Below are 25,589 nucleotides of genomic sequence, written 5' to 3'. Positions count from 1 at the left end.
TCAGTTTTCTATCTATAAAAGAAGTCAAACTAGCTTATCTCTTTCTAGTCCCACTTGCTGAGCCTACAGTATCTTTCCTAGCAAAGAATCTTTGACTTTCAGCAGAATACCTGTTTGACTGGAACAAAGACATTTGCAACCAGGCATGACCAAATTGATAAAGGTTTAGCCACTGAAATATAAGTCAAAGTGCTCTACGTCTGTCCAGATAAATCACCTTAAAAGACACTATATACACTTTTTACCAGTTTTTCTCTCCATTCTGAACAATCTGCTGCTAGGAATGGCTGGAACTCTAATAGCCATCCTGGAAATAAAGTTTTGTCTTATTTAAGAAATCATTATTTGGAGATTTTTCTGTAATTTCAGAAAGAATTTAATCTTTGTACAAAACCACATACTTGGGGCACCTGGATGGCTCAGTCGTTAAGCATCTGCCTTTGGCTCAGGTCATGATCCCAGAGTCCCTGTACTCCCTGCTCAGTAGTAAGCCTGATTCTCCCTCTCCCACTTCCCCTGCTTATATTCCCTCTCTCCCTATTTTACTCTCTCTGTAAAACAAATAAATAAAATTAAAAAAAAAACATACTTATACTATATTAATTTGAGATTTAGTAGTTACTCAACAATAAATAGCAATGAAAATGCTAGAAGGAAAGAGAACTCTACAGAATGAAAAAATCACATATGGTACTCCTACTATTTTCCTACCAACTTCAAAGAATAAGAGAAAAGAGGAGTTTAATGATTTCTCCCCTCTACTAGGGCTAGTTAGTATATTTAGTGTAGGTAGATTAATTCCATATATTCATTATTCCCTCCTTCTTCATTCAGCAAATATGTATTAAGCACACTATGTGCCATGTACGGAGGTGCCTGAGTAAGACAGAAAAGATCGATACTTTAATAAATTTTACATTCTAGTGGAAAAATAAAAAGCAGTGGATATTTAATGGTGGAAAAATACACAAAGGGCTTAGCTATTCTTCCACTGATGACACATTCCCACCATCAAAAATATAAACCAACCATAAGTTCTTCTTCTTCTTTTTTTTTTTTTTAAGATTAATTTATTTATTTGGGAGAGAGAGAGGAAAAAAAACGCATGCACACAGAGGGAGAAAGAAAAGCAGACTTCCCACTGAACAGGGAGCCTGATGCTAGGACCCTGAGGTCAGGGGACCTGAGCCAAAGGCAGACGCCTAACTGAATGAGACACCTAACCAAATGGCCTAAGTTCTTCCTTTAAATAATAAAGTCTCCAGAAGAGACTGTAGACTCAGAAACAAACTGAGGGTTTTGGAGGGGGCAGGGTGGAGGGTGCGGTGAGACTGGTGGTGGGTACTATGGAGGGCACGTATTACATGGAGCACTGGGTGTGGTGCATAAACAATGAATTTTGGAACACTGAAAAAAAATAATTAAAAAAAAAAGTCTCTAAAAACTTTATTTGTGAAGAGAGAGCATGTTTTATCCATCTTTTAATTCCATAATAGAAAAAAACTGACATTTCATGTTCACATCTTGAAGCTTAATTTTTATAGAATGAAAATGAACACAAAAATGACTACGATAAAATAAATTTTGGTGAGGTTTTTCAAGTAACTTAAAATGTAATTGAAACTTCAGGAACAGAGATAATCTAGTCAAATAAAGAAACTGTTGATTAGTCAACAGAAGGGACTAAAAACTGTAATATCTGAATAAGACATAGAAATCCAGATTATGAAAAGGCCCAAGCAATTTATAAATATGCCAACGCTTCAACAGCTACGTATTGGACTCTCAATCCTCTGATAAAAATTAGTATTAGGGGGCGCCTGGGTGGCTCAGTGGTTTAAAGCCTCTGTCTTGGGCTCAGGTTGTGATCCCAGGGTCCTGGGATCGAGCCCTGCATCAGGCTCCCTGCTCAGCAGGCAGCCTGCTTCCCTTCCTCTCTCTCTGCCTGCCTCTCTGCATACCTGTGATCTCTGTCTATCAAATAAATAAAATCCTTAAAAAAAAATTAGTATTAGGTAATAAGTGGTTATGGATATGGAAGTTAACATAATGATGAATACCTACTAAATGATTTAGGTATGACAAATACTAGTTCAGAGCTAGATTTCAAATGTGGAAGATAAAACAACATAATCAGAGAGAGTAAACTGGAGGAAAAGAGATCCTAAGGTCAGGAGAACAAGCCACTAAAGGGCAGAAGAAAAAGTCATGTACCACTGATGTTTTTCTTGTGTACCGATGCATGTAGACAAATGACTTGGAAAACAATGGTTTTTAGTACAGTTGATCTATGCACAACACATGCTTGAACTGCTGGAGTCCACTTGTACGCAGATATTTTTCCATACATTATAGTACCATAAATGTATTTTCTCTTCCTTATTATTTTCTTAATAAGATTTCTTTAGCCTACTTTATTTTAAGAATACAATGCATAATACATATAACATACAAAATACATATTAATCAACTGTTCATGTTATCGCTAAGGCTTATGGCTGATAGTAGGCTATTTGAAGTTAAGTTCTGGGGGGAGTCAAAAATTATACACAGATTTCTGACTGCACAAGGTTCATGCTCCAATCCCCATGTTGTTCAAAGGTCAACTATAATTTCCTCAATAGACCTCTACAGATAAAAAATTCACTTTACACTTAACTTTCCATGAAACAAGTGGTTTAGGCACTTCAAATATTATTTCCTTGATCAAGACATTTCACACAGTAATTTATGCATGGAAGGCCACAGTGTATTATAATATAAAGTAACTGTAGCTAAAGTGTACATATGCAAACCAAGTTATAGTCTTGATACAGTTAGTACATATGCCACGATTTGGCATAATTTAAGAAGAGAAAAATAAATTATAAATACTGTATATTTATAATAAAGTTTGATTTACAATACATCATAGTGCTTTTACTATACACAATATATCGAAGGACAGTCCTATTATAGGATACCTATATCAGCTTCCCCAAAAATTTAAAGTGGTTATTATGTATACTAAGATTTTATTATCTTTCAATGTGCCTTTTAAAGAGGTGACTAAATCAATAACCTTCATAATGTACTGAGTATTTTTTATAAAATTGAGTTGACATCTGAACTGAAAAGAAGTCCACTTTTTCCACACAAAAATGTAAATGTCACAAAAAATGGTGATCTTATTTAATGTCATTGTTCATTCTTAATAGAGATTAAGATCAAGGACAGAAAGTCTCTCTGAAAATGGACTAAGGAAAAAAGACTAACTCTAATTAACAGAAAATAAAGCATAAATGGCATGGGTTCTTAAGCTGCGGTTCAAGAGGTATTTCAAGGAACACAGTATCACCCTGAAATTTTATATAAAATTTTAAGTGTTGGTTTTTATCAGATTCTCATATGAGTGTGAGATTTAAAGAGCACTCAGCACACTTAGAAGTGTAATGACCTTATTGTTAGCTGAAGAATTTTACAAGCCCCTACGTTATTCAACAACAAATACCCAAACAGTGCTTCACTTACAGAATCCCTGAATTTTACTCTTCCTAAAGAAGTTTCAAAACCAAACAAACCCAAAGATGGCACATACAAACCCATCAATTCAAGAGATGTAAGTTTGTAGAAAACTATATGGGATTTTCTACTGCAGTCAAAATCAAGAGGAAAATCACGAGACAGTTGTAACATATTTCTCTGGGTATACCCTTTATAAAGCCCTTTCCCACCCCAAGACCTAATAAATTAAGCTGAACATCTCAGATATTCCCTCTCGGAATCTTAAGGGTGAAAACCAAATGCCACTCCCCCACGAGGGAAGCAAGGAACACTCCCACCCCCAAAGAGGCAGGAAACAGGTTTCTCCCGATTTCAAGAAAGTGAGCAAAGCTAAGGTTTGTAGTCAAGGAGGACTATCAGCCAAAATGAAGGAGACTTGTCACTGCTGTTTGACGGGAGGGGTGGGAGGGCGGGACCCAAATCTTAATGCTACTGCACTCGATGGGCCCCGGATCTTCAACGTAGCCTTTCCAGATTGGTGTGGAATTGAGAAAGCCACTCAGCAGCAGAGCTGAATGGCAAAGGCAAGACCTGAACCTCCTGGTGAGGAGCTACGTGGCACTAAGCAAACAGGGCTTCGTCTCCCCCACCCCCTGCTTCCGCCCTGCTTTTCCCTTTTGGTTACCAGTTGCTCCAGATGCCGTAGAGTAGTTCAACAAAAGCGAAAGAGAGGTTCAGGCACAGGAAGAAAAACAGGTTCCGGGACGTCTTGTCCGACAGGATAGACCTGGGAGTGATAAAAGTGGAGAAGAGGCGGGAGTCAAAGCGGTGCCAGGACCCGGAGGTTGGGTGCCCTTTCAAGACCCTCCCAGTCCAAACGCTCCTTTCCTCACAGCGAAGGAAGCTGTCCCTGACGCTCCCGCCCTGGACCTCGGGCCATCCTTAGGTCTGGGCCTTCTCCCCTTCGACCGGATACCCCCTTCCCGCAAAAAGAGCACCCCGCACCTAAACCAGCCCGAAATCTTGCCGAACAGATTGAACTTGGGTGGTTTGTATTCATCGTCCTTGATGGACAGGGGCAACATCTTCTCCGCCCGGCGAAAGGCCGGGTCTACTCCCCTCTAGAAGTGGATCCGTGGGTGATGGCAGTGACAGTGGTGACGCCTCAGACGGGATTCCCCAGCGTTTGTCCCGGGCCGCGCGCCGCTTCGAGACACAGACAGACACAGACACACACCCGGGAACTCGCCGACTTCCGGCCCGGGCCGCGCAACGCGTCCTGGGACGCGAAAGGGAGAGGCGGGGCCGGGGGCGGAGCCAGCGCGGCGGGGGAGGCGGGGCTTACGGCGGGGGCGGGGTGGGAGCTGCTAAGAGGTAACGGGGCAGAAAAAGGTGGCAACTGCTGGGTAGTTCGTGAGCCCCCCCTGCGATGCAGACACGAATAAAATCCAAAGGTGGCGGCCCACAGACTGGGATGGCTGGGAGGCTGAAGGCCCGCTCTCGCCCACCCTGACCGCCTACCACTGATATTCCCGGATGCGCGGGCGTCCAGCGCCTGCCCTTTCGCCATTTCCCCCTATTGGCATTTTTAAATCCCGGGGTCCGAGATGGCAATGCTTTAGAACCCAGGCGGCAACCTGTACTGCAGCCGCCAGTCTGCAGGAAGCGCAAGTGATGGTTTTGCCGGGGGAACTCGGGGTGCACCCAAGTCCTGGTACGCCAGTCCCCCGAAAACAGAGCCTGGCCTTCCCTTACGGCCAAGTGTGAGGCAATCAATACATGCCTTCCGAAACAATGTTAAATGAATCCAGGAGAAGCCCTTTAAAGGAAACCCCTCAGAGAGACCGCGTTGGAATTGAGGTTTGGGTAAGGCATCGCCTCCCGGACAGTCTCAATCCGCGAGCCCCTCAAAACTCTCGAGTTCGTGCAGGTCCCCTTCACTTCCAGGTCATCCCGGGGGCCGCAGCCGCGGCTGTAATTCTTGTCAGACCCTCCCTGCGCCTTTGAGGGAGGTGCTGAGGGAGCAGACCCGCCGGTGGGGCGCGAGGATGCGCGGGGCGCAGAGAGGCGAGCTCTCGGGCTTGTCCCGGGAACCCACAGTCGTTGGAACGTTCCTGCGGGCGCCTTTCCGGAAAATTGTTGGGATTAGGTCAGGTGGCCCGTCACGTGAATGATTAAAAGTTGTTACCTTGGGGAAGAAATGGGGGAGAAGGAGGACTGGCTTTTTTGGAAGTGGGCTGGAAACTACAAAACCGAGCTTCTTGGGAACTGCCTTTTAGTCTAACAGGAAGTGTAGCGTCACCGGGAGGGAGGGGCGGCCACCGGGGGACTGTCCCCTGCTTCAGGCGCTCACTTTGCGGGCGGTGTGTTTTTCAGGTTAACCGCTCAGCGCGTGAGGCAGGGCGGTTTGCACGCGGCTGGGTTTAGAAAACAAACAAACAACAACAACAAAAACAAACAAACAGAAAATGAGCGAGCGAGACGCCCCTTCCGTTCTATGAGCACCAGGCTGCAAGCAAATAAATCGGCTGGCCCCGCTGCAATCTTCTGCACTCGAGGTAGGGATATAGCAAATGCCCTCGTGTTAAAAAATGTTTTGCAGTGAGGATCTATACATGTTTTACTCTCGTTCTTGGAACTTTGTGTGAATGGGGTAGTGATTCGTTGTCTTTATTTTTGGGAAAATGTAATTTTTTTCAGTGTTCATGTTAACGAAAACTGCTGTGTAAAACAGCTAGATTCCAGAAATTAAGTTCTGTGAAGAGTATTTTTGCCTTTCTTGGCCTAGGTTTTATTATTTTAAACATAGAACTATTTTCAATTAGTAGAATTTACTTATTTTTTTTTTAGGAGGCTTTTATATGAGCCATAGACTTTGAATTTTACTCTCCTGCACTGCTGGGGAAATATTAAGTAGGTGCAAACTAGGTTAAAGATAAATATTTCCATGGTAATTGGGTTTTTCTCCAAAACAGCTTTATTTCAATATGATGTAACTGGGGAGGGGTGGGAGATCTAGAGAAATAGCCAAATTTCAGTAACTGATTTTCCGTATTTTCTTAATTCATCAAGGTCAGCTGCAGTTTGAGCCTGTATTTTTGCATTCCACCTCTGAAAATGAATTCTGCATTTTATTCCATATTGCTATGAATGAGAAATTGCTCAGCTGGTTTATGGAGAAATCTGCATTACCCCATTACTCCTTTCAAATACTTTTGAAATAAGTTGGAGAAATTGAAGTTTAATTTCAGTTATATTGGTTTCCTGGGACTCCCAAATTGCCCCACACCCCACCCTCAGAGATATAGATATTCCCGTGAGGGTCTTCTCCTTTCAAAAAGTGATGATGGCACTTCACATCTTTCAGTCTTAGATGACATAATTAGTGACTTTGATACTAAAGGCATTTTTTTGGAAACAAATTGAACACTAGTTAGTGAGGAAAAGTTCTACAAGTGGGAAATGTTTGCATTTCACTTCTTTTTTCATTCTGAAATATTTCGTCCATATATGTTGACCAATATATATATTGTCATATCAAAGTTAAAGTTAGTTTGTTTCATTCAGGAGTCATTTAATGAGTTTCTACTATCTGCTATGCTCTGTGCTGGTACAGGGTGGGAGGAGGAAAATAATTATAAAGCCAGTTAAGTCCAAATTCTTTCCCTGGAAGAATTTTATGGGAAGAAGCAGCTGATGTGAGGAGACGGGGTGACAGGCAAATCAGTCTAGGATTTTAGAATTGTGTGATGTTTCAGATGTGCACTAGGTAAGCCCTTGGTGTATCACAGGGAGAGAACTGTCACTCAGTGAGTCTTGATAATATACCAAGCCTTTTGTCCCAGCCATCTTGTTGCCCCTTCAGATAACTTGTTTCATGAAAGAACATTATTTTGGAAAATCGAAAAGGATTCTTCAGCTCAATTCAGATGGTCATCACAGATGCAGGATTTTGAAAGATTCCAATCATAATTCTTAATTCTTTCTTGTCTTAAAAGATTAAAAGGGGTTTCTTAGGTCATAAAAATAGATATTGTAATAAACATTTTAAAATTAATAAATGGATTTCTACCCTGAACTTTGAAATATTTGCTTAGATCATTTTCTACTAGTTAACTGCATTACATTAACTAGGCAGACTATACGATGGAAAAAAACCCAGCTTCTAAAACATGTGATTGAGGACTGTGAGAAATGAATGCAGAGCGGATGAAGGGGCAGACGCTTATCTCCAGTTAGGGTTCCAGCTCCTTTCAGGCAGTCATCAGTAAGGAATAGGAAGGATGCCATCTGTCATTCCTTAGTAATCAACCCTGGTATTTAACTGCAGCCCTATTTTAGACCCCATGATTTTTTGGATGCTTCAAATTGAATGCCCTGTGAACCTTGACTGAATAAAGAAGCTGTGATGGTGGATAAAACTACAGATTCTTAAAAATCTAGAAATCGAGTGTCAGGGTAAATTGCTAATGCATTCCAAGGTTTTCCTCCATGGTACATATATATGGCATATAGTTTTCAAATGTAAAAACACATCAGACAGGTGGGATGATATGAGTTTATTCTGCTTCTGTATACTTCCCAGAGGTGAACACAAAACATAGCAAGGTTAGCTCCAGGCTCACAGGAAGACTTTACCTATCTCACTGCCTAACTGTAATTTTTAGAACACAGAGTAACTCATTTTAATTTCTAAAAATAATCTGAAGCGTATAGGCCATGGCATTGAAAGCATTTTTAAAAATTTCCTGATGGTTGACAAAAACATCACAGAAAAATCTTTGATTTCCCCTAATAGCACCAAGAGATCCTGTTCCTATCAATTACAGAAGCCATTAAGAAAATTTTTTAAAAAGTTAAAACTTTATCATAATGAGGTAAGTACCAGTATGGGATTTTGTTTGTTTGTTTGTTTTTTAAAAATTGGGGTAAAATACACATAACATAGTATTTGCTATCTTAACCATTTTTAAGTGTGTAGTTTCAGAGTATTCAGAATATTTACATTGCTGAGCAGCCATTCTCCAGAACTTTTTCATTTGGCAGAACGGAAATGCTACACTCATCAACCAACTCACCATTTCCCCCTCCCCCCAGCCCCTGGCAACCACCATTCTACTTTTTGTCTCTTGTGAATCTCTAGATGCCTCATATCAGTTTGTCTTTTTGTGACTGGTTTATTTCACTTAGCATAATAGCCTCGAGGTTCATCCATGGTATAGCATGTGGTAGAATTTTCTTCCTTTTAAAGGCTAAAGACTATTTCATTGTACTTATATACCACACTTTGCTTAGCCATTCTTCTGTTAATGGATATTGGATTGCTTCCATGTTTTGGCTCTTGCGAACAATGCTGCTGTGCACATGAGTGTACTACCAATATTTTTCTCTAAGAAAAATTATTTCCTCTAGAGATACTCTTGTGTCCTTGGAAAACTTGAGCCAGGGTCTGTTAGAAAACTCTTTAAGGCCTCCTTTAGTCTTACCCATTGAAATAGTTCAGCGTATGGAATAAAGCCAATACCCATAAAGTTGAAATATTCTTGTAGACTAGAACAAAGGTGAAGATAAGAGACTACACAAGACACTGAAAATACAAAGTGGCAAAAGTGTGGAGTTTGGTGTGACCAACCACTCTTTCTGTGGCTCAGGGAGAATCACTTCATAGTCTCAATCTCCGCCATCCCATCTCTAAAATGGGGTGGATATATTTTAATTTCCTTGTCTCTTAAGATTTGAAACCTTAATGATTTGAGATATTATATAACACACAGGTGGCAGAGGTCTGACAGTTTTCATTACTATTGCTAAGCTCTGTGAGGGCAGGAACTGGGTTCTCTTTGCGTCACCATCCCTAGTGCCTGACAGTGCTGGGCACGGGGTAAGTACCTCTAAATGTTTGTTGACTGGTGGATATTTGCCATGGGGATTCGGACCTTCCTCTAATAGTTAGAAAGCTTGTATGAGCCAGGATTGCTTTGATGTAGGTATGATATCTGAAACTATTTATAAATTATAACTCATACGTATGAAATCTGTTTCTCTTAGCAATTTTGGAATGTGAGTTTATTGCTGAACACCACTGTTTTCTAAAAGAGAAGTTTCCATAGAATATTCCAGAGATCCATTGCCTAACAATCTTGCCTTCTCTCCGTTTTCCTGTGACTGAAACAGAAGTTCAGATGAAAAACTCTATTATGCTAGAATGGTAAAAGTAATATATTTGCAGATGTACTTGGTTTCTTTTGACCCATTTCTGGAACTAATTTTGCATGGCACTGTACTGAGCTAAAAATGCTTTTCTATTTCTAGGCTTTCTTCTAAGGATGCATTGACTCCTTGGATCCTTACAAGTCATGGATGTTCCTCTTAGAAATAAGGCCTTTCCTACTCCTGCCCTAATACATGTCCCTGGAATTGGTCCTCTCCAAACATCATCGTCACCATTATCTTCATCATAGCTGCAATTAATTGGCCATTCCAGGAGAAAGATCCAAGGCTAAAATGAACTCTCATCTTGCATAGTTTTATGTAACATAAGCTGGGCGCTTTGAGGGTAGAGAGGACCTTGCTGTCTCTCTCAGTAACAAATGGCTGGATTAAAGGAGGAGGTACTTAAAAAAAAAAAGTTCCTTATAATACTTATGTGTTATTTCCTCTTAAATCAGTGATAATGAAGCAAATCCAGTTAATAGGTAGTAGCTGTCTGAGAAAGTATAGAAAAGGAATCTGATGCTTTTTACAGGCTTAGGAGCTTAAAAAAAAAAAAAAAAAAAAAAAAGCCAGGACTGTGGGCAGCTTTTGCTATGAATCAAGGGGTGGGAATGAAGAGAGAAGTGGAAACACAGGTACTTACTGTCCGCTATCCCTGCTTTAAATGCTACCCTTGGTGTTCATTCAGACTTGATTTACCTATAAAGGAATGGCTCACTCTGCCTGGCTGCCAACAGGAGAACGTGATCTTTCGTGTACCCAGTACGGAAATTCTTTCCTTACAGCCTGAAGTGAGAAATGACCTGTCACAGCATCTATCTAGTCAAATGCGATATTGCAGTACATGTAGCTCTTTATCCATCTGCTTTAGCAATACTGTTGCAGAACTACAATTTCAAAATGCAGTGAGGGCCAGAACTAAGCCTTCTAAAGGACAGGCTTTAAACTGGCTGTCAGTGATCTTATATATGTAGCCAGTTTTACTGTGACCAGAAAAGACGAATTGTATTGATCCGAACAGCCAATCCATGACTCATTTGGTCCAGATTGTGGTCACCTAAATGATCCATTCTGAACACTATACAATCGATCCTAAGTACAGCAAAATCACAAGTTGAATCCCACAGTATGGACACTATTATTATTTATTACTGTAAGTCTGTCCCTACTCTTGGTTTTCCTATCCTAAATAATTTCCTATTCCTAAATACGAATAATAAAGAATATTTATTGGTAACACAAAATCAGTTAACTTATTTTGATGTGTTTAGACCTGTGAAGAAAGTGATGGGAGTTAGGAAGAGCCTTGTAAGAACAGATGGGTTCCCCAGGAGGAAGAGTGAGGGAAAAATCATTTAGGAAGCAGAAGATAGCAGTTGGTAAAGGATGAGAAAAGTGGCATGGCACTTCTAAAATAACAGTGAAAAGAATGAATTTCTTGAATATGTAGAAAATACTAAAGGCAAAGCTCTTCTCAGAATGCTGGATAGCACCTGGCAAAGACTTGTAAAGAAAAGTGACCTTTCATGTGCTATTTCTGGCATTCTGTGTTTTGCCGGGAAGTAAATTCTTAGTGTATGTGGCTTGAAATTTTAATGGAAGAGGCTTACTATGGGCAATAGTGAATGACATTTGGCAGCAGTGTTCTCAGTTTTCTTTCTCTGCCAATTGTCTTGAAGTCTAAGGAGTTTTTTTGGTCAGTGTCTGGACCCAATCTAAAATTTCTCAACTAGGTTATATTTTATTTTCTGTTGGTTTAAATCCTGTATGCTGCCTGCCAGATTAAGTCATCTAGCTTCTAATTTTTGTTAGCTCCTTGAAGTTTGGGGAAATTCACAAGGACAATATTATCTAGGAAGTGATGATTTTCCCCCAAGGCAAATCAGCTCATTCTCCCAAGAGCTTCCATAAAAATAAGGACGTGCAAAGGTATTTTAATGCAGAATATCTTTGAAAAGATTAAAAAAAAATGAGAGTTCTGGGAGGTTTTTATTTATCAAGTAGCTTGGCCACAAAACTGAAAGTAGAAACATGGCTCGTGCTTGAGACCACATTTCTGACTGGCTGGCTAGTCACCAAATGGGGGATAACTCAGGTCTTTTGCATAGATGTTGGTTTCTTGGTTACTACCTAGTCTTAACTGGGCCTTCATTCACATTTAATTTAAGTCTTTTCTGTTAGTTTCAAGCATTTCTTATCCATTGTGGAGTTGAAGATGGTTTAAACAGAGTCCCTCACCCCATTTAACCACAGAGTTGACAGCACTCACTCAAAAAATGGGCCTGGTGCTGTCCTGGATGACAAAGACTAATGGAAACTGCCTTCCAGATACAGTCAGATTCAAAAAGGGGCATAGTCAATGGTTGTGATACCTGGGAACAAAGCCTAGTGGCACCATGTTCTGAGATCCCAGGAGCACTGAGGATGGAGAGCGTGAGCAGTGTTTGCAGGGGAGAGGATGTTTGAAAGAGACTTGGGAGGGACCTGGGAGTGTGAGTTCGTCAGGTGGGGACAGGAAAGGGCTTTGTAGGTGGGGAAAATAACATGTACCAGCACATGGGAGTCCTAGGCTGGCACACTGGCTGTTGGTATCGTTAAGAGCCAAGTCCTGGAATTTGGCACCATGTGTCCCTTTGCTGTGGATTGAGTGGTATGTGTCATCTGCATGCCATAAACCTGGTCAGAAACTGCTCATTAGTTGCATAGCTGTCTCTTACAACTCGTGCACGTTCACAGAAGGAAAGCCCAGGTTCTGAATTGGCCTCTGCATTCCACTGCGGAGATGATTTTACGTCTTGGCAGCTGAAGGCCCTTTTCTGAGCATCTCTATTCTATAATCATCAGTTTTTCAACAAGTACATATTTTGCAGGAGGAACCAGAGGAGAAAACAATCTGTACGACATGAGACAAATCTAGTAGTGAAATGGCAGAATAGTTATCGTTCCTCTGCCATCTGTGGCATCAAAATGAAAATGACAGCTTCTCAATGTACGACGTCAGACTGCTAGCTGCTTTTCTGCTTTTATGAGTCAGAGGACATAACTAATCTTTGTTCATACTATGCTCTGGCATATTTGTTTTCAGCTTCAGTATGGATAATTGTTGCTTTTTCAGTCTGAAGGTACTAACCCCGAGGAAAGGATTATTCATTCAAAAGCTTTCCTTCTAGGGAGTTTGGATAGATGATGTAAGTAAATAAGTGACTAGTGGGTCTTTGAAAATTCAGATTGCTTGGTCCATTTAGAGACACCCATTAGAGAATTGCAACTGTCACTTTATAGACTATGCATTATTTACTTTCTTACTTTTATACCCACATTTAAGACATTTTTTTTAGCATCTCAAATAATGCTCTTCCAAAAGCTATTCAACTCTCAGATGTTAAAAAATTTCTGACATGGTGACCCCACAGTTCCACTCCCAAGTACATACCTAAGAGAAATGAAAACATGGTCACATAAAAAACTTGTCCATGAATGTTCATAAGCAGCATTACTCATAATAGCAAAATGGGGAAACAACCCAAATGTCCAGCTACTGATAGATAAACAAAATGTGTTCTATCTATGTGGGAATGGAATGCTACGTGGCAATAAAAAAACATGAGCGAGGTACTTTCATATATATATGAGGACATGGATGAACCTTGAAGACATTCTGCTAAGGGAAGAAAGCTGGTCACAACAACCACACATCTGATTCCATTTATATGCAATGTTCAGAATAGGCAAATCTATGGAGACAGGAAGTAGACTAGCAATTGCCTGGTGGTGGGGAAGGGCGAGGTTGGGGGAGATGAGAACAGGGTGTGGGGGGGAATGACTGCTAATGAATGGGTCTGAGGCTTCTCTTGGGGATGTAGAAAATGTGTTAAAATTAGAGTGTGGTGCTGGTTGCACAATCCCGTGAATACAGTGAAAGCCATCGAAGTGTTTAGTTGACCCTCAAACAACATGGGTTTGAACTGTGCATGTCCCTTATGTGCAGGTATTTTTTAATAAATACAGTACAGTGCTATAAATGGACTTTATTTTCCTTATGATTTTCTTAATAACATTGCCTTTTCTCTTGCTTACTTTATTGTAAGTATGCAGTCTATAATACGCATAACATACAAACTGTGTTAATCCAATTTTTGTGTTACACTAAGGCTTCTGGTCAACAGTAGGCTACTAGTAGTTAAGTCTTGGGGGAGTTAAAAGTTATATGTGGGTTTTGATTGTGCCGAGTAGAGTAGTTGGTGTCCCTAATACCTGTGTTATTCAAGAGTCAACTGTACTTTAAGTGTGTGAGATTTAGGGTATATTAAATAAATCTTAACAGAGTTGTAAAAAACACTCCAGCATACCAAGCATAAATATTTATATTATTGTACAGATAGTGACAGTCTTGTGTGGTGATACTTTGCTACACCATTGCAGAATTTACCATAACACAGGGGGAAGAGTTCTGGACGATGCCATCAGGAGATCTGGATTCTTGTGCTGGGTCTGCTGCTGGTGTGCTGGGTCTGCTGCTGGTGTGCTGGGTGTGTGAGCCAAGGCTAGTTTCTCATGCCTGGACCTTGAGTTCTTTCTGAAGTAAGGAAGTGACTTAGAGCTCTGAGCTGTCTTTTGGCTTATATGTTTGTACAGTAAAGTGTATAAATACTGGGGCAGTTTTGGATCAGTGGCTTTACCCCTTATTGTTTGAGTAGAACCAGGGTGGTAAGGTGTTCAGAGGCCACCTGGCTAGCAGTCCTTCCCTGATCATGTTCAGGTACATCGTGTTATGTAAAGTAGTTGTAGAGCAGGGTTTTCAACCTCAACATTACTAGCATGTGAAGCTGGATAATTCTTCCCTTTGGAGGGGTGTCCTGTCCATTGCAGGATTTTAGCAGCTACTCTGATGTCTGCCCACTCAATAGCATCTCTACTTCAGTCCTGACAATCGAAATTGGCTCCAGTCTTTGCTATGTGTCACCCAGAGGATAGAGTCATCCCCCCATTGAAAACTCCTGGTGTAGAAGATTCTAGAATAACAATATGAAAATAACTAAAAGGATATGCTCTCTACCTATGAAGAACTAGTAAGTTAACGTATATGCAAAAAATATCATTGGGGAGGTCTTTGATTCAGATGATCAGGAGAAGAGGAAGGAAGACATTTTGTTTTGTTTTGCTGCCATTTACTGTATTTATTAAAGTCACATTTAATCTATGGTAGTCATGGATTGGAGAAAGGCAGAGAAGGATTAGTTAAGCTGTCAGATCCTTTTTAGAATGAGACAGGGTGTCAGTAAATATATACAGACATTAAAAACAAACAAACAAACAAACCAAGGATGCCTGGGTGGCTCAGATGGTTAAGCATCTGCCTTCTGCTGAGGTCATGATCCCAGGGTCCTGGTTTGAGTCCCGCATCGGGCTTCCTGCTCAGTGGAGAGCCTGCTTCTCCCTCTCTCTCTCTGTCTCTCGTGAATAAATAAATAAAATCTCAAAAAAAAAAAAAAGAATAAAAGTCTTAAGAAGAGGGCATAGGAGTTGAGGGCAAAAGAACTGGGAGGAGCCTCCATTTACTTCTGGTTCTTTCCATGTAAGATGTAGACTATCCTAGATGTGTTCTTTCTTGTATCTCCTGTTCAAAGCTCAAAGCTGTGAATTTGGTGGTAAGTTCTTTCTCTGGAAAAAGAATAGAAGAAAGCTAGAACCTGAAATCCAGATAGCCAGTGGAGTCATCGTTATTCTCCAGACTGATCTGAAACTGTTTCTAGAGGGCTTACCGTGGAGTTCCAAACTTCACCTGTTCTCAAAGTATAGACTTGCTGCTTGCCCTGCAGTCTCTGAAATTCTTGTTCTTCTTGCTTTTCTGTACAGACTAAAAATTTACATGATTGTATTGGGTTGCATTATTTAGTAAATACCATAAGAAATATTTATGCTGTGTTTCTAAAGATAAATTATTCACATCTCCCAACACATTTTTTGATACAGGTAAAACAGGGATTAGGAGTTATCTGAAGGAGGAAATTTCTATGATGGTCATGGGGCTAAATCCTACTTAAAAGTATAGGTTAAAGTAAAATACTCGTGTGTGTCTTCAACAATAGCTATAGTAGGGTATATAATTACATAATTATATATAAATATAATTACATAATTATATTTATAGTAGACTATAGTAATTAATTTCATTACTTTTTCTACACTAATGTTGCCAGATAGTTACCCATATCTGCTTTAGAAACTAGAAACACCTTGGTGTAAGTTTTGCAATAGGCTATTCCTACTCGGCTATAGAAAATGAACACAAAGATCTTAATCAGGGCATATTTTAATGCAATTTTTGGGTGATTCTTTCCTCTGAGTGTTTATAGCTAGCCATTTTTATGCAGAACTGAAAAATGTGTTTTATGAGACCTGCTTTTGATTCAATATATTAGAAGAATTTTCAAGGCCTTTGAACCAAGATTATTAATTCATAATGGGTTTTCCTTGGTTGATTAGATTAACAGTATGTGTTGTTTTAGTAAGAGGGTATATGCAATGAAAAACATAGTATTCTACAGCATTAAATTACTGTCCTTGAAAAATAATCATAATAAGCTGAGGTTACTTCAAATATAATTCATTTTATTCATATCTTGAGTGAGGCCATGATAAAAGGAGAAACATAAAATTGCTTTTCTTAACAGAACATGCCGCAGAGAAAGTCCAGGGGAGAATATTCTTTGAAAACTCTGAAAAGGTTACTACAAGGTAACATTGCTTTCCAAATCTGGACTATTGCCAAGTGAGAGCTGCTGAATGACAATGACCATCCCCTTGATCTTATACATAAGCTTTTCTTTGCTTGCACAGGCCTCAATGCACTCTCCAATCTTGGAGCCAATGCCCCTAGCCCTGTCATAATTCTCCATTCCCCATTCTCATACACTTCAAATGGAGATGTTAAAGGCATGGTCCATATGGTCTCTCTATGTCCTTGCTGAACTGTATATGGAGAAACCATTTCTACAATTGCAAAACACTCCTTACCACATGAAACATGATCACGGGAGTGGGATTGTCACTTGAATTCCACCACGGCTAAATCTCCTCCATGAAAAACAAAAGGCTGGCTGAACATCATTTGGAAATTAAAGTGAGATTTCACTGGGAATCTAATCTGGAGATGGGAAGATTTAGATTACAGTTTTAGGATTGGCTGCGGTACGGCGGTCTGGCTGCACGCGCCCAGTTAAATGACAGAATGTGGAGTCAAGAGCATAGGCATCCACACACAACGACCTTTTCTAAGGAGACGGCAACAACCAAAACTAAACTGTACAGAGGCAGTGGTATGCAAAACAGAGAGGGTGGCTTGGTGCCATTGGCATACCGCTGCTGGGAGGGAGCAGTAAGTAGTTTCCTCCAGCTTTATCACATTTGTCTACATTGTGGAATAAATGAGAGTATTCTTTTATTATATCATCTAAGAAGAGAAAATTTTTAAAGATTTTTAGAATTTATTTATTTGAGAGAGAGCACAAGCTGGGGAAGAGGCAGAGGAAGAGGCAGATACCCTACTGAGTAGGGAGCCCAATGGGGGGCTTGATCCCAGGACCCTGGGATCCTGATCTGAGCCTAAGGCAGTTGCTTAACTGACTTAAATTGCTTAACCCAGGCCCCCCTAAGAAGAGAAATTGTATTAAAAATAATAAGAGAAGGGTGCCTGGGTGACTCAGTGGGTTAAAGCCTCTGCCTTCGGCTCAGTTCATGATCCCAGGATCCTGGGATAGAGCCCGGCATTGGGCTCTCTGCTCAGTGGGGAGCCTGCTTCCCTTCCTCTCTCTCTGCCTGCCTCTCTGCCTACTTGTGATCTCTTTCTGTCAAATAAATAAATAAAATCTTTAAAAAAAATAAGAGAGTGTAAATGATGGATCCATTAAAGTCATCAAGAATAGTATTTCATTCTTTCCACTTCTAAGATCTATTTTTTTCTTAGAGGTTTTTGTTTGTTTGTTTGTTTGTTTATTTTTAAGAGGTAGAGGCTTTAACCCACTGAGCCACCCAGGTGCCCTTAAAGGTTTTTCTAAATGATTTTTGTTTTCTGTCTTTTTATGGGTATCTTTGAATATTCTTGCTCCTCATTTCTGGCTTTTGTACTTGAACAGAACAGTTGAATAGCTCTAGGATATATATGCTGAGATGTGTAAGAAGGCTCAGCTGCCAAAATACACAATAAGGACTCACCTAGAAGGCTTATGGAGGCCTGTGGAGGAGCAAGTAAAGTCAAATCAGAAGCAGAACTAGCAGAATAGTAATGATAGCAGTAAACCCGAGTAACAGTGGAAGTTGATAGTGCTCAGAAGAAGGCAGCAGGGATGATAGTAAACTGTGTTGGAGGCTAGGGAATCAGAGCTTCTGGGTCTCTGTAAAACCGCCTAGTCGATTCTGTCTTTTCTTACATACGTGACTGAGAGGTCTGATCAGCCAGGAACGTGTGACCAGTGAATGTCCAGACAACGTTCATCAGATGTTCACCTACTGTTCTGTGACCTTTGCAGGTGGATCCTTTAGGTATAGTGAGGAATAGGAGAGTATGTAGCTGCTTACAGTACCTTCTGAGCCTCCTGGACTGTGAGAGAGGGTGATTCGGAAGCTCCAGAGTCCTCCATCCATTCAGCCTGAATTTATATCAAGCAGTACATTCCTTAGCCCATAATGAGGAACAGCCTGGCCCTGGCAGCAGATTTTCTTGGGTATAGAGTTCAGATCCATTTCTTAGTGGCTTCATAAGATAGTTAACCCAAGTATCCAGGCTGTAGTAAAAGATAAACTAGATCCTGTTCCTGCCCTGATCAAAACCTTCTAATGGCTTCCCATCTCAATTAGAATAAAATCGATACTCCCTATTTGGCTGACAAGATCCCTGGTCATCTGGCCCTTACTCTGATGTATTCTCTTTGTTACCACTACACTAACTTATCTTTGAGCTTACTTTTCATCTGCCTCTCTCTACTATTTCCTCTGGGTCTAATAGCAGAGACTTTAACTTATTCATTGCTCAATTCACAGATCCTAGAACAGTGCCTGGTACCGTAAGCACTCATAACTATTTGTTTCTTTTACTGAGTGAATAAGTACATACCATGATATGTGAAGCATATAGTAGACGGCCTGATAAGTAGTAAACCCACTATAATTGTTTGTTGCTGGTGCTGCTACCATTATTATCATTTGGCTTCTGCCTATGATTTCATTTGGGAAGAAGTTTGCTACCAAAAAGTACTTTTAAATTTTGCACATTAGAGTGTAACTGACCTTTGAACAATGTGAGGCCAATGCCCCACACAGTCGAAAATCCACATACAACTTGTGACTCTCCCAAAACTTAACAACTAATAGCCTACCATTGACCAGAACCCTTACCTATAACATAGTTGATGAACACTTATTTTCTATGTGTATTATATACTATATTCTTACAATAAAGTAAGTCAGAAAAGTGGAAATGTTGTTAAGAAAATCATAAGAGAAAAATTCACTGATGGTCCTGGGCTTGATTTACTGAAAAAAATCCACATATTAAGTGGGCCCATGCAGTTCAAACCTGTGCTGTTCAAAGTCCTGCTGTAGATGTGTATCAGAACATCAGGTTGTACACTTTAAATAGACACCATTCTTACATCACTGATAGTAAAGCAGTTTAAAGGATTAGTGCAGTACTAAGAGAAAGGTAACCCAATTTAAAAAGATTGTCCTCAGTCCAAATTCTTCATGCGAAAATGAGGGCAGATTTTAGAAATACACGGCCAATTCTTCTGGCTTGTGTGTAGATGAGCTTCAGTCCACAACCGCGAAAGCAAGCAGGCCCAGAAGGGCAGGTCTAGTCACGGCCACTTTTCATTTTTCCCTTAGGCCTAGTCGCCCTACCAAAGAGGCAGGGAGAACTGAATTCAAATCAACTCAAATAAGATTTACCTCCATGCTCCTTGAAAAAGCAAAACCAAAAACGTGGTAACTAGGGAGAGCACTAATACTGCATTTTATTGCGGTTTCTATTCCAGGTGTTGCCACATCTGCAAACTTCCCGGGCGAGTGATGGGCATTCGCGTGCTTCGCTTCTCTTTGGTCGTCATCCTCGTGCTGCTGCTTGTAGCCGGGGCTTTGACCAGTTTACTTCCAAATATCAAGGAAGACAAGATGCTCACGTTGCGCAGGGAAATAAAATCCCAGGGCAAGTCTGCCCCGGATTCCTTTACTCTAATAATGCAGACGTACAACAGAACAGATCTCTTGCTGAGACTCTTAAATCACTATCAGGCCGTGCCATATCTGCATAAAGTGATCGTGGTATGGAACAACGTTGGGGAGAAGGGACCAGATGAGTTATGGAACTCTCTAGGGCCTCACCCTGTCCCTGTGATCTTCAAACTGCAGACAACAAACAGGATGAGAAATCGACTCCAAGTCTTTCCTGAACTGGAGACCACTGGTGAGTTGCTGCTGGGGTCCTAGCCAGCCTGGGCTGTGCTCCCCAGAGCAGGGGGGCAGATGTGTGGCTTTCTGGCCTTCTGCTTGTCCTGACCATGTGGAGAAAGCAGGGAGAGGAAATCAAAAGAAAGCACTCTGGAAAACTTAAGGGACAGTTTTCAAGGTGCCAAGCAGCAGTTTCATAGGGAAGAAATCACAGACGTCTTGCAATGGTGACAAAGAGGTTAATGTGAATGAGATCTAATTACATTATTACTGTTTCACAGAAAGTAGTAAAATGCCATTCAGCTTACACTTCATGTATTATTTTTGCTACCTCCCTTTTCCTTCCATCTAGAGCAGTTTCAGAAGCATGGTAATTTGCTTAAAAGATGCTCAGTTTTATTTGTTTATAGGTTCATTTGTTTCTAGGGTAATGGATGAGAGTTGCATGATAGTTTTCTCCTCAGACAATTATTAATATCAATTACAATTCAAATAAGCACTTTTTCTGCTAGACAAATCTCTCCAGAAATACATTTCTTGTTTACCAATTTTGTTCAGGAAATTATTCATTTGAATAAATCTATCTAGGCACCGTTGTTCATTACTAGTTTTGTTTTCAGTTCCAAACTGTTGTGTATAAATTTTTTTTCCTTTTGTTGCAGCGGTGTTAATGGTAGACGATGACACGCTAATTAGTGCCCAAGACCTTGTCTTTGCTTTCTCAGTTTGGCAGGTAATGTTGCTCTGTCCTTTATGACTTCATCAGTATAAAGTTTTCTCTAGGGTTTAGTCGGGCAGCGTGGTTTATTGTGGGAGTCATCTCAATCAGTGTAGACAGGATTTATCTTAGAGACAGATACATTTGTTGCATGGTAATCAACATGTCTCGTGTTCATTTAAGCCAGCCTGCAAGTTGTGGTATCTTTTATCTATATTCGATTTATATTTGATATGGGGGAGAAGAGCTAGAACTACCTTCCAGAGAACAATGAGGAAATGATCTGGTATAGCAAAGACTAGAGTCTAGAGATATTTTTCTTTAAGGCCACAGATCTGTGTCTCAAATGAGAAGTATATTTCTATACAGAAGTATTAATATTATATATAACTTCCTTTAAATGAAAGCGTTTATTACACCCACAAAATTTAATCCTATTGCTGGGACAACTTTTTAGGAATTAGTGATAGTAATAATTCCACATGCATCATTGTGGTGGTAGTTTTATTTATTTATTTATTTATTTATTTTGTTTTTTCCCCCTAAATCCTAGCTAGGATAAACAGGCATAAATTGTTCACTATTCTGTGAACACAATTCTTTGCTACTGAGTATGTGTATGTTTTCAAGGTGCCAAACTACTTCAAAGCGAACTACTGTTATGTCTAATAGTAGTTGGCTTTTACAAGTTGCAGAAACCAGGACTGAACACCAGTTTTCTGAAGATATGTCAAAGAATTAAACACTGTGCTACCCAATAAATGGTCTAATTTGCGCTACAGTAACCCTCCTTAATTAGTTACATGCTATATAAGAACGTTAGATATTAATGGTAAGTGGTCATGGTACTCAGCAGATATCAGCACTCTCAAAACTTCAGTTTCTGACTTTATGCCAAGATCAAAACCTTTTTTTCCCCCAACAGCAGTATTTCCAGCCCTGTAAATAAAGCTTCTTAAGCAAAAAAATTCTAACATAACATTCCAGCTGTGAAATTTCTATTTCAGGTAAAAAAAAATCAATTTACCTTAAATGTCAGGGATGGGCAGGGTGGGGGAATAAAAGAACTGTGTTTCATTAGAAAATCCAAGTAATATGGATAAATATGATTTTGGGGTTCATAGAAGAATAAACAAGAACAGTTTCAATCCATTGCCCAAGGTAACCTGATTCCTAAAGTTCAGTCCCATCAGTACGTGACATAGTGGAGTGATTCAGGGAATAGAGGCAGGCAAGGCTGGAGTGGACATCTAGCGTGGCTTTGTGCTCACTGGTTACCACTGAATCGTGCTATGACTTTTCCTCCTTTGGACCTGTGGAACCAGATTCACCCTCCTAGATGATGTCAATGGCACTTCCTCTCTGAAGCCCCCCACACTTTATCCTTGACTCCCTGCCCATTCCCTTTGCCTCCCAGCAACACAGCTGTCACCCTGTCCTCAGTGCTTCCAACAGGCTCACCCAACTGTGCATACAACCATCTCACACTATGGAATTCCTTATCCACACAGCTGGATCATACCCTCCCCAGATGATGACTTGTTTGGAAAGGGATTTAACCCAGCCTGGTGTGTGTGTGTGTGTCCCTAGTTTAATGTCTGTTCAGGAAATGAGTGAAACACAAATTACTTATGAGATTGAACTAAATTAACTCTATAAATTCTTCTTTTCTGTGATTCACTGGTTTTCTCTTGTTTACTGGGTTTTGTTTCAGTTTTAGTTACTCTCATCTTAATTTTATGGTTTTGCTACTATCCTTTCTTCAAAGATTCTGATGTGTCATTATATATATATATATATGTATATATATATATATATATTTTACTGGTATCTTTAAAAAGGAAACACCCAAGCTGAGAAGAGAGAAAAATATAACGTTGTTTAAGATCAACAGTGACTTTCAGGAATATTGAAATCAACATGGAAAAACAGTAGAACCCTACCCGTAGAGTCACAATTTTATATGCTCCTAAGAGATTGAAACAGCTTTTCAAAATAATTTATCTTCTTATCTCCCATATTAAATAGCATTCATACAGTCAGCTTCTTTTGAAGCAAATTTAGAAGAACCAGACTCTTTGGTGACTAGATTTTATTAATGTCAGAGAACGTTTGAATTTAGAGAACATTTGTAAGGTTAGAAATTTTGTTAGCAATTTGGGTTGCGATGGAATTTTGACCTGCAAATGTATCAGGGCATAGGTTTATGAAGTCCCCAGAGTTATATGAAATTGAGATGTAGAAGTCAAGAATAAAATAAAGTTGGTATGTCAGTTTAATTATCTCTGTAATAAATCATTGCCTTTCTCACCATGTCTGCTCTCAAGAAATGCCACCCTTAATTGTTCTTTTTCCACCTTTTCAGCAATTTCCTGATCAAATTGTAGGATTTGTTCCTAGAAAGCATGTATCTACATCATCAGGTGTCTACAGTTATGGAGGGTTTGAACTGCAAACACCAGGGTTTGGAAATGGCGACCAGTACTCTATGGTGCTGATTGGAGCCTCCTTCTTCAATAGCAAATACCTTGACCTGTTTCAGAGGCAACCGGCTGCTGTCCATGCCTTGATAGATGAAATCCAGAACTGTGATGATATTGCCATGAATTTTATCATTGCCAAGAACACCGGGAAGACTTCAGGGGTATTTGTGAAACCTGTAAACATGGGCAATTTAGAAAAAGAGTCTAACGGTGGCTATCCTGGAATGTGGCATCGAGCTGAGCACTTTCTGCAGCGGTCTTACTGTATAAATAAGCTTGTTAGTATCTACGACAGCATGCCCTTAAAATACTCCAACATCATGATTTCTCAGTTTGGTTTTCCCTATGCCAACCACAAAAGTAAAATATGAAACTTAAACAAACCTCCAAACTGCTTAGTATTTGAGTAGCTTCTCTTTGCTGGATTGGTGTTTTGTTTTGTTGGGGGGGGTGTTGTTTTGTTTTGTTTTGTTTTAAGCAACATCATGAAATTTTATCCACTACAGAAAGTCTCTGCAAAGGAAAAAAATGTACCGTGCTTCTAGGACATAAAATTCCCAGGAACTTCAAAAACCAAGAAGCTGGTACTCTCAAGATAGATCTTTTTGCAAGGAATTTTCATCCCCGGATAGAACTCCTTGGTCAGCAATTTTATTGTTTACATTCTGAGACTGTTCTCCAATTTCTTTGACTCCTGGCATTTGCCTTAAGGACCCATAGCAAGTTGTCTCCAGGATCAGAAACTCCAGAAAAGCATTTCTCCACTTTCCCCTGAAGGATGATTGTTTTCATTTGAAGCCTGAAATGCATCAGTGTAGAGAAAAGCCATGTGAAGGTAGAATAGTCTCCATCTCTTAGAAAAACAAGTGGAAAACCCATGAATCCCAGTGCTTTCATTGTGGTCTTCGCAAGCAGCCCTTTTCAGCACTAACTCTGCCAGCATGGTTTTGATGCAACCATCAGGGCTTTGATTTCGTTGATAAGTCCATTGTGACTGGGAGAGTTCATTTTAGTAGCTGAAGGATGTCTAGCTGTTTGCTTGATTTTTGTGAATATTTACCGCATGGATCACAAAAAAATGCAGCCTGTGTTTCTTATGTGCAACTTCTATGCAGCAAGGAGCAAATGTGTTTCCAGATTCAGGTAGTGCATTGTGTCCCTGAATCTGACCATGAGAGTGTACGTTAATTCTTATATTTCACAAAAACTGTGTGTTGTTTAAGAAACTTAAAATCTTCCAAAAGAACGGTTATTAGGAACTGACGAAAGTTACAATCCATAGTATCAAAAGATCTTTATTGTTAGGCATAGGTTACCTCATGGATACTAAAGAGTTATGTGTATTATACACAAAGGTAATCTCTCGTATTCAGAGCTACTGCTGCTTTTTTTTCCCCCCCAAAAAGACTCAAGGCATTCATCATGATGATATTTTGATTACATACAGGAAAGAAATAACTGAATCGTAACAGAGGAATTTTACAGGGAGTCTGTGTCGGTAAATTAACTCGCTCACTCTGTGAATTAGTATCTGTGTTGCACATGGTGTCTGCGTTTCGTCCTTGTTCACACCAGTAGCAAGGAATACTTAATTAAGCCCATCTTCTACTTTCTCCTCTTCCTGTTCCCTCTCGTCCTCCTATAATGTCATTGTATTATCACATTTGCAAAGCTGTGAAAATATTATAATAATCATGGTTAATGTTCCAACAATGAGGTCTCGAGGTCTCTGTGCAGTTAGTGTAGTATATGTTGTTTCTTTACGTTGGCATGTGTATGTGTCTTAATGCAGTCAGATAAAGCCAGTAGAACCCAGAACCTCACTAAAAACCTATAATGTTCACTATCTGCTTTGGCCAACCTTGGTAGTGATTTTTTGCCTCTTGGAATTCACCTGGGAGATAAATAAAATAAACTTCTACCATGCAGATGTTCTCTTAATTAAGCAGACTCACATTTTTGTTGTCCGTATTTTTAAAAATTTTTAAATAATCTATTGCTCGGGGTAAAGCAGAGGCATTGGCTACATTCCCCAGGGGGAAATTCTCCAGTGGGAAAATATTCCTGGATTTTATTTCCCATTTTGTATTCTCAAACTTGTCTTAAGCACCACGAAAGTTAATCATATCATGTTTTCAGACATAGAGCAAATATGATCACAAATTGAAGTTCACTCTATGATATAGAGGACTTTGCATTGTGGCTTTGATTCTACTGAAAATCTTCCTCTGCATGCCTCTTATTCTTGC

The 25,589-nt window shown here is 40.0% G+C and overlaps 2 protein-coding genes across 5 annotated transcripts in view; one reads left to right on the top strand and one right to left on the bottom strand.

Moving 5' to 3' along the window:
* The window catches only part of SLC30A7 (solute carrier family 30 member 7), an 84,474-nt gene extending 79,728 nt beyond the window's left edge, over positions 1-4,746 (bottom strand). Inside the window, exons 1-2 of one of the 3 annotated variants that reach the window (XM_045064913.1) lie at positions 4,489-4,746; positions 4,169-4,270 (exon numbers count right to left, since the gene is read on the bottom strand). In XM_045064913.1, coding sequence (XP_044920848.1) covers positions 4,169-4,270; positions 4,489-4,568 — 182 coding nt within the window. In that variant the 5' untranslated portion in view covers positions 4,569-4,746. The remainder of the gene's footprint in view (positions 1-4,168; positions 4,271-4,488) is intronic. The other 2 variants (XM_004775173.3, XM_045064912.1) reach the window with 2 other exon arrangements.
* Positions 4,747-5,661: 915 nt separating this feature from the next.
* EXTL2 (exostosin like glycosyltransferase 2) lies at positions 5,662-25,268 on the top strand. Of its 2 annotated transcripts, XM_004775174.3 has the most exons (5): positions 5,662-6,041; positions 8,282-8,360; positions 19,728-20,155; positions 20,802-20,872; positions 23,223-25,268. In XM_004775174.3, exons 2-5 carry the CDS (start codon positions 8,356-8,358, stop codon positions 23,709-23,711), a joined length of 993 nt encoding a protein of 330 aa, XP_004775231.1. In that variant the 5' UTR covers positions 5,662-6,041; positions 8,282-8,355; the 3' UTR covers positions 23,712-25,268. The 2 variants fall into 2 exon arrangements, with proteins under 2 accessions (XP_004775231.1, XP_012902636.1); XM_013047182.2 differs by lacking the exon at positions 8,282-8,360.
* The last annotated feature ends 321 nt before the right edge of the window (positions 25,269-25,589 follow it).

Source organism: Mustela putorius, unplaced genomic scaffold (assembly GCF_011764305.1).
Source record: "Mustela putorius furo isolate JIRA1106 unplaced genomic scaffold, ASM1176430v1.1 tig00003853_pilon_pilon_pilon, whole genome shotgun sequence".
NCBI lineage: Eukaryota > Metazoa > Chordata > Mammalia > Carnivora > Mustelidae > Mustela > Mustela putorius.
This window is presented reverse-complemented; position numbering and strand designations above follow the sequence as displayed.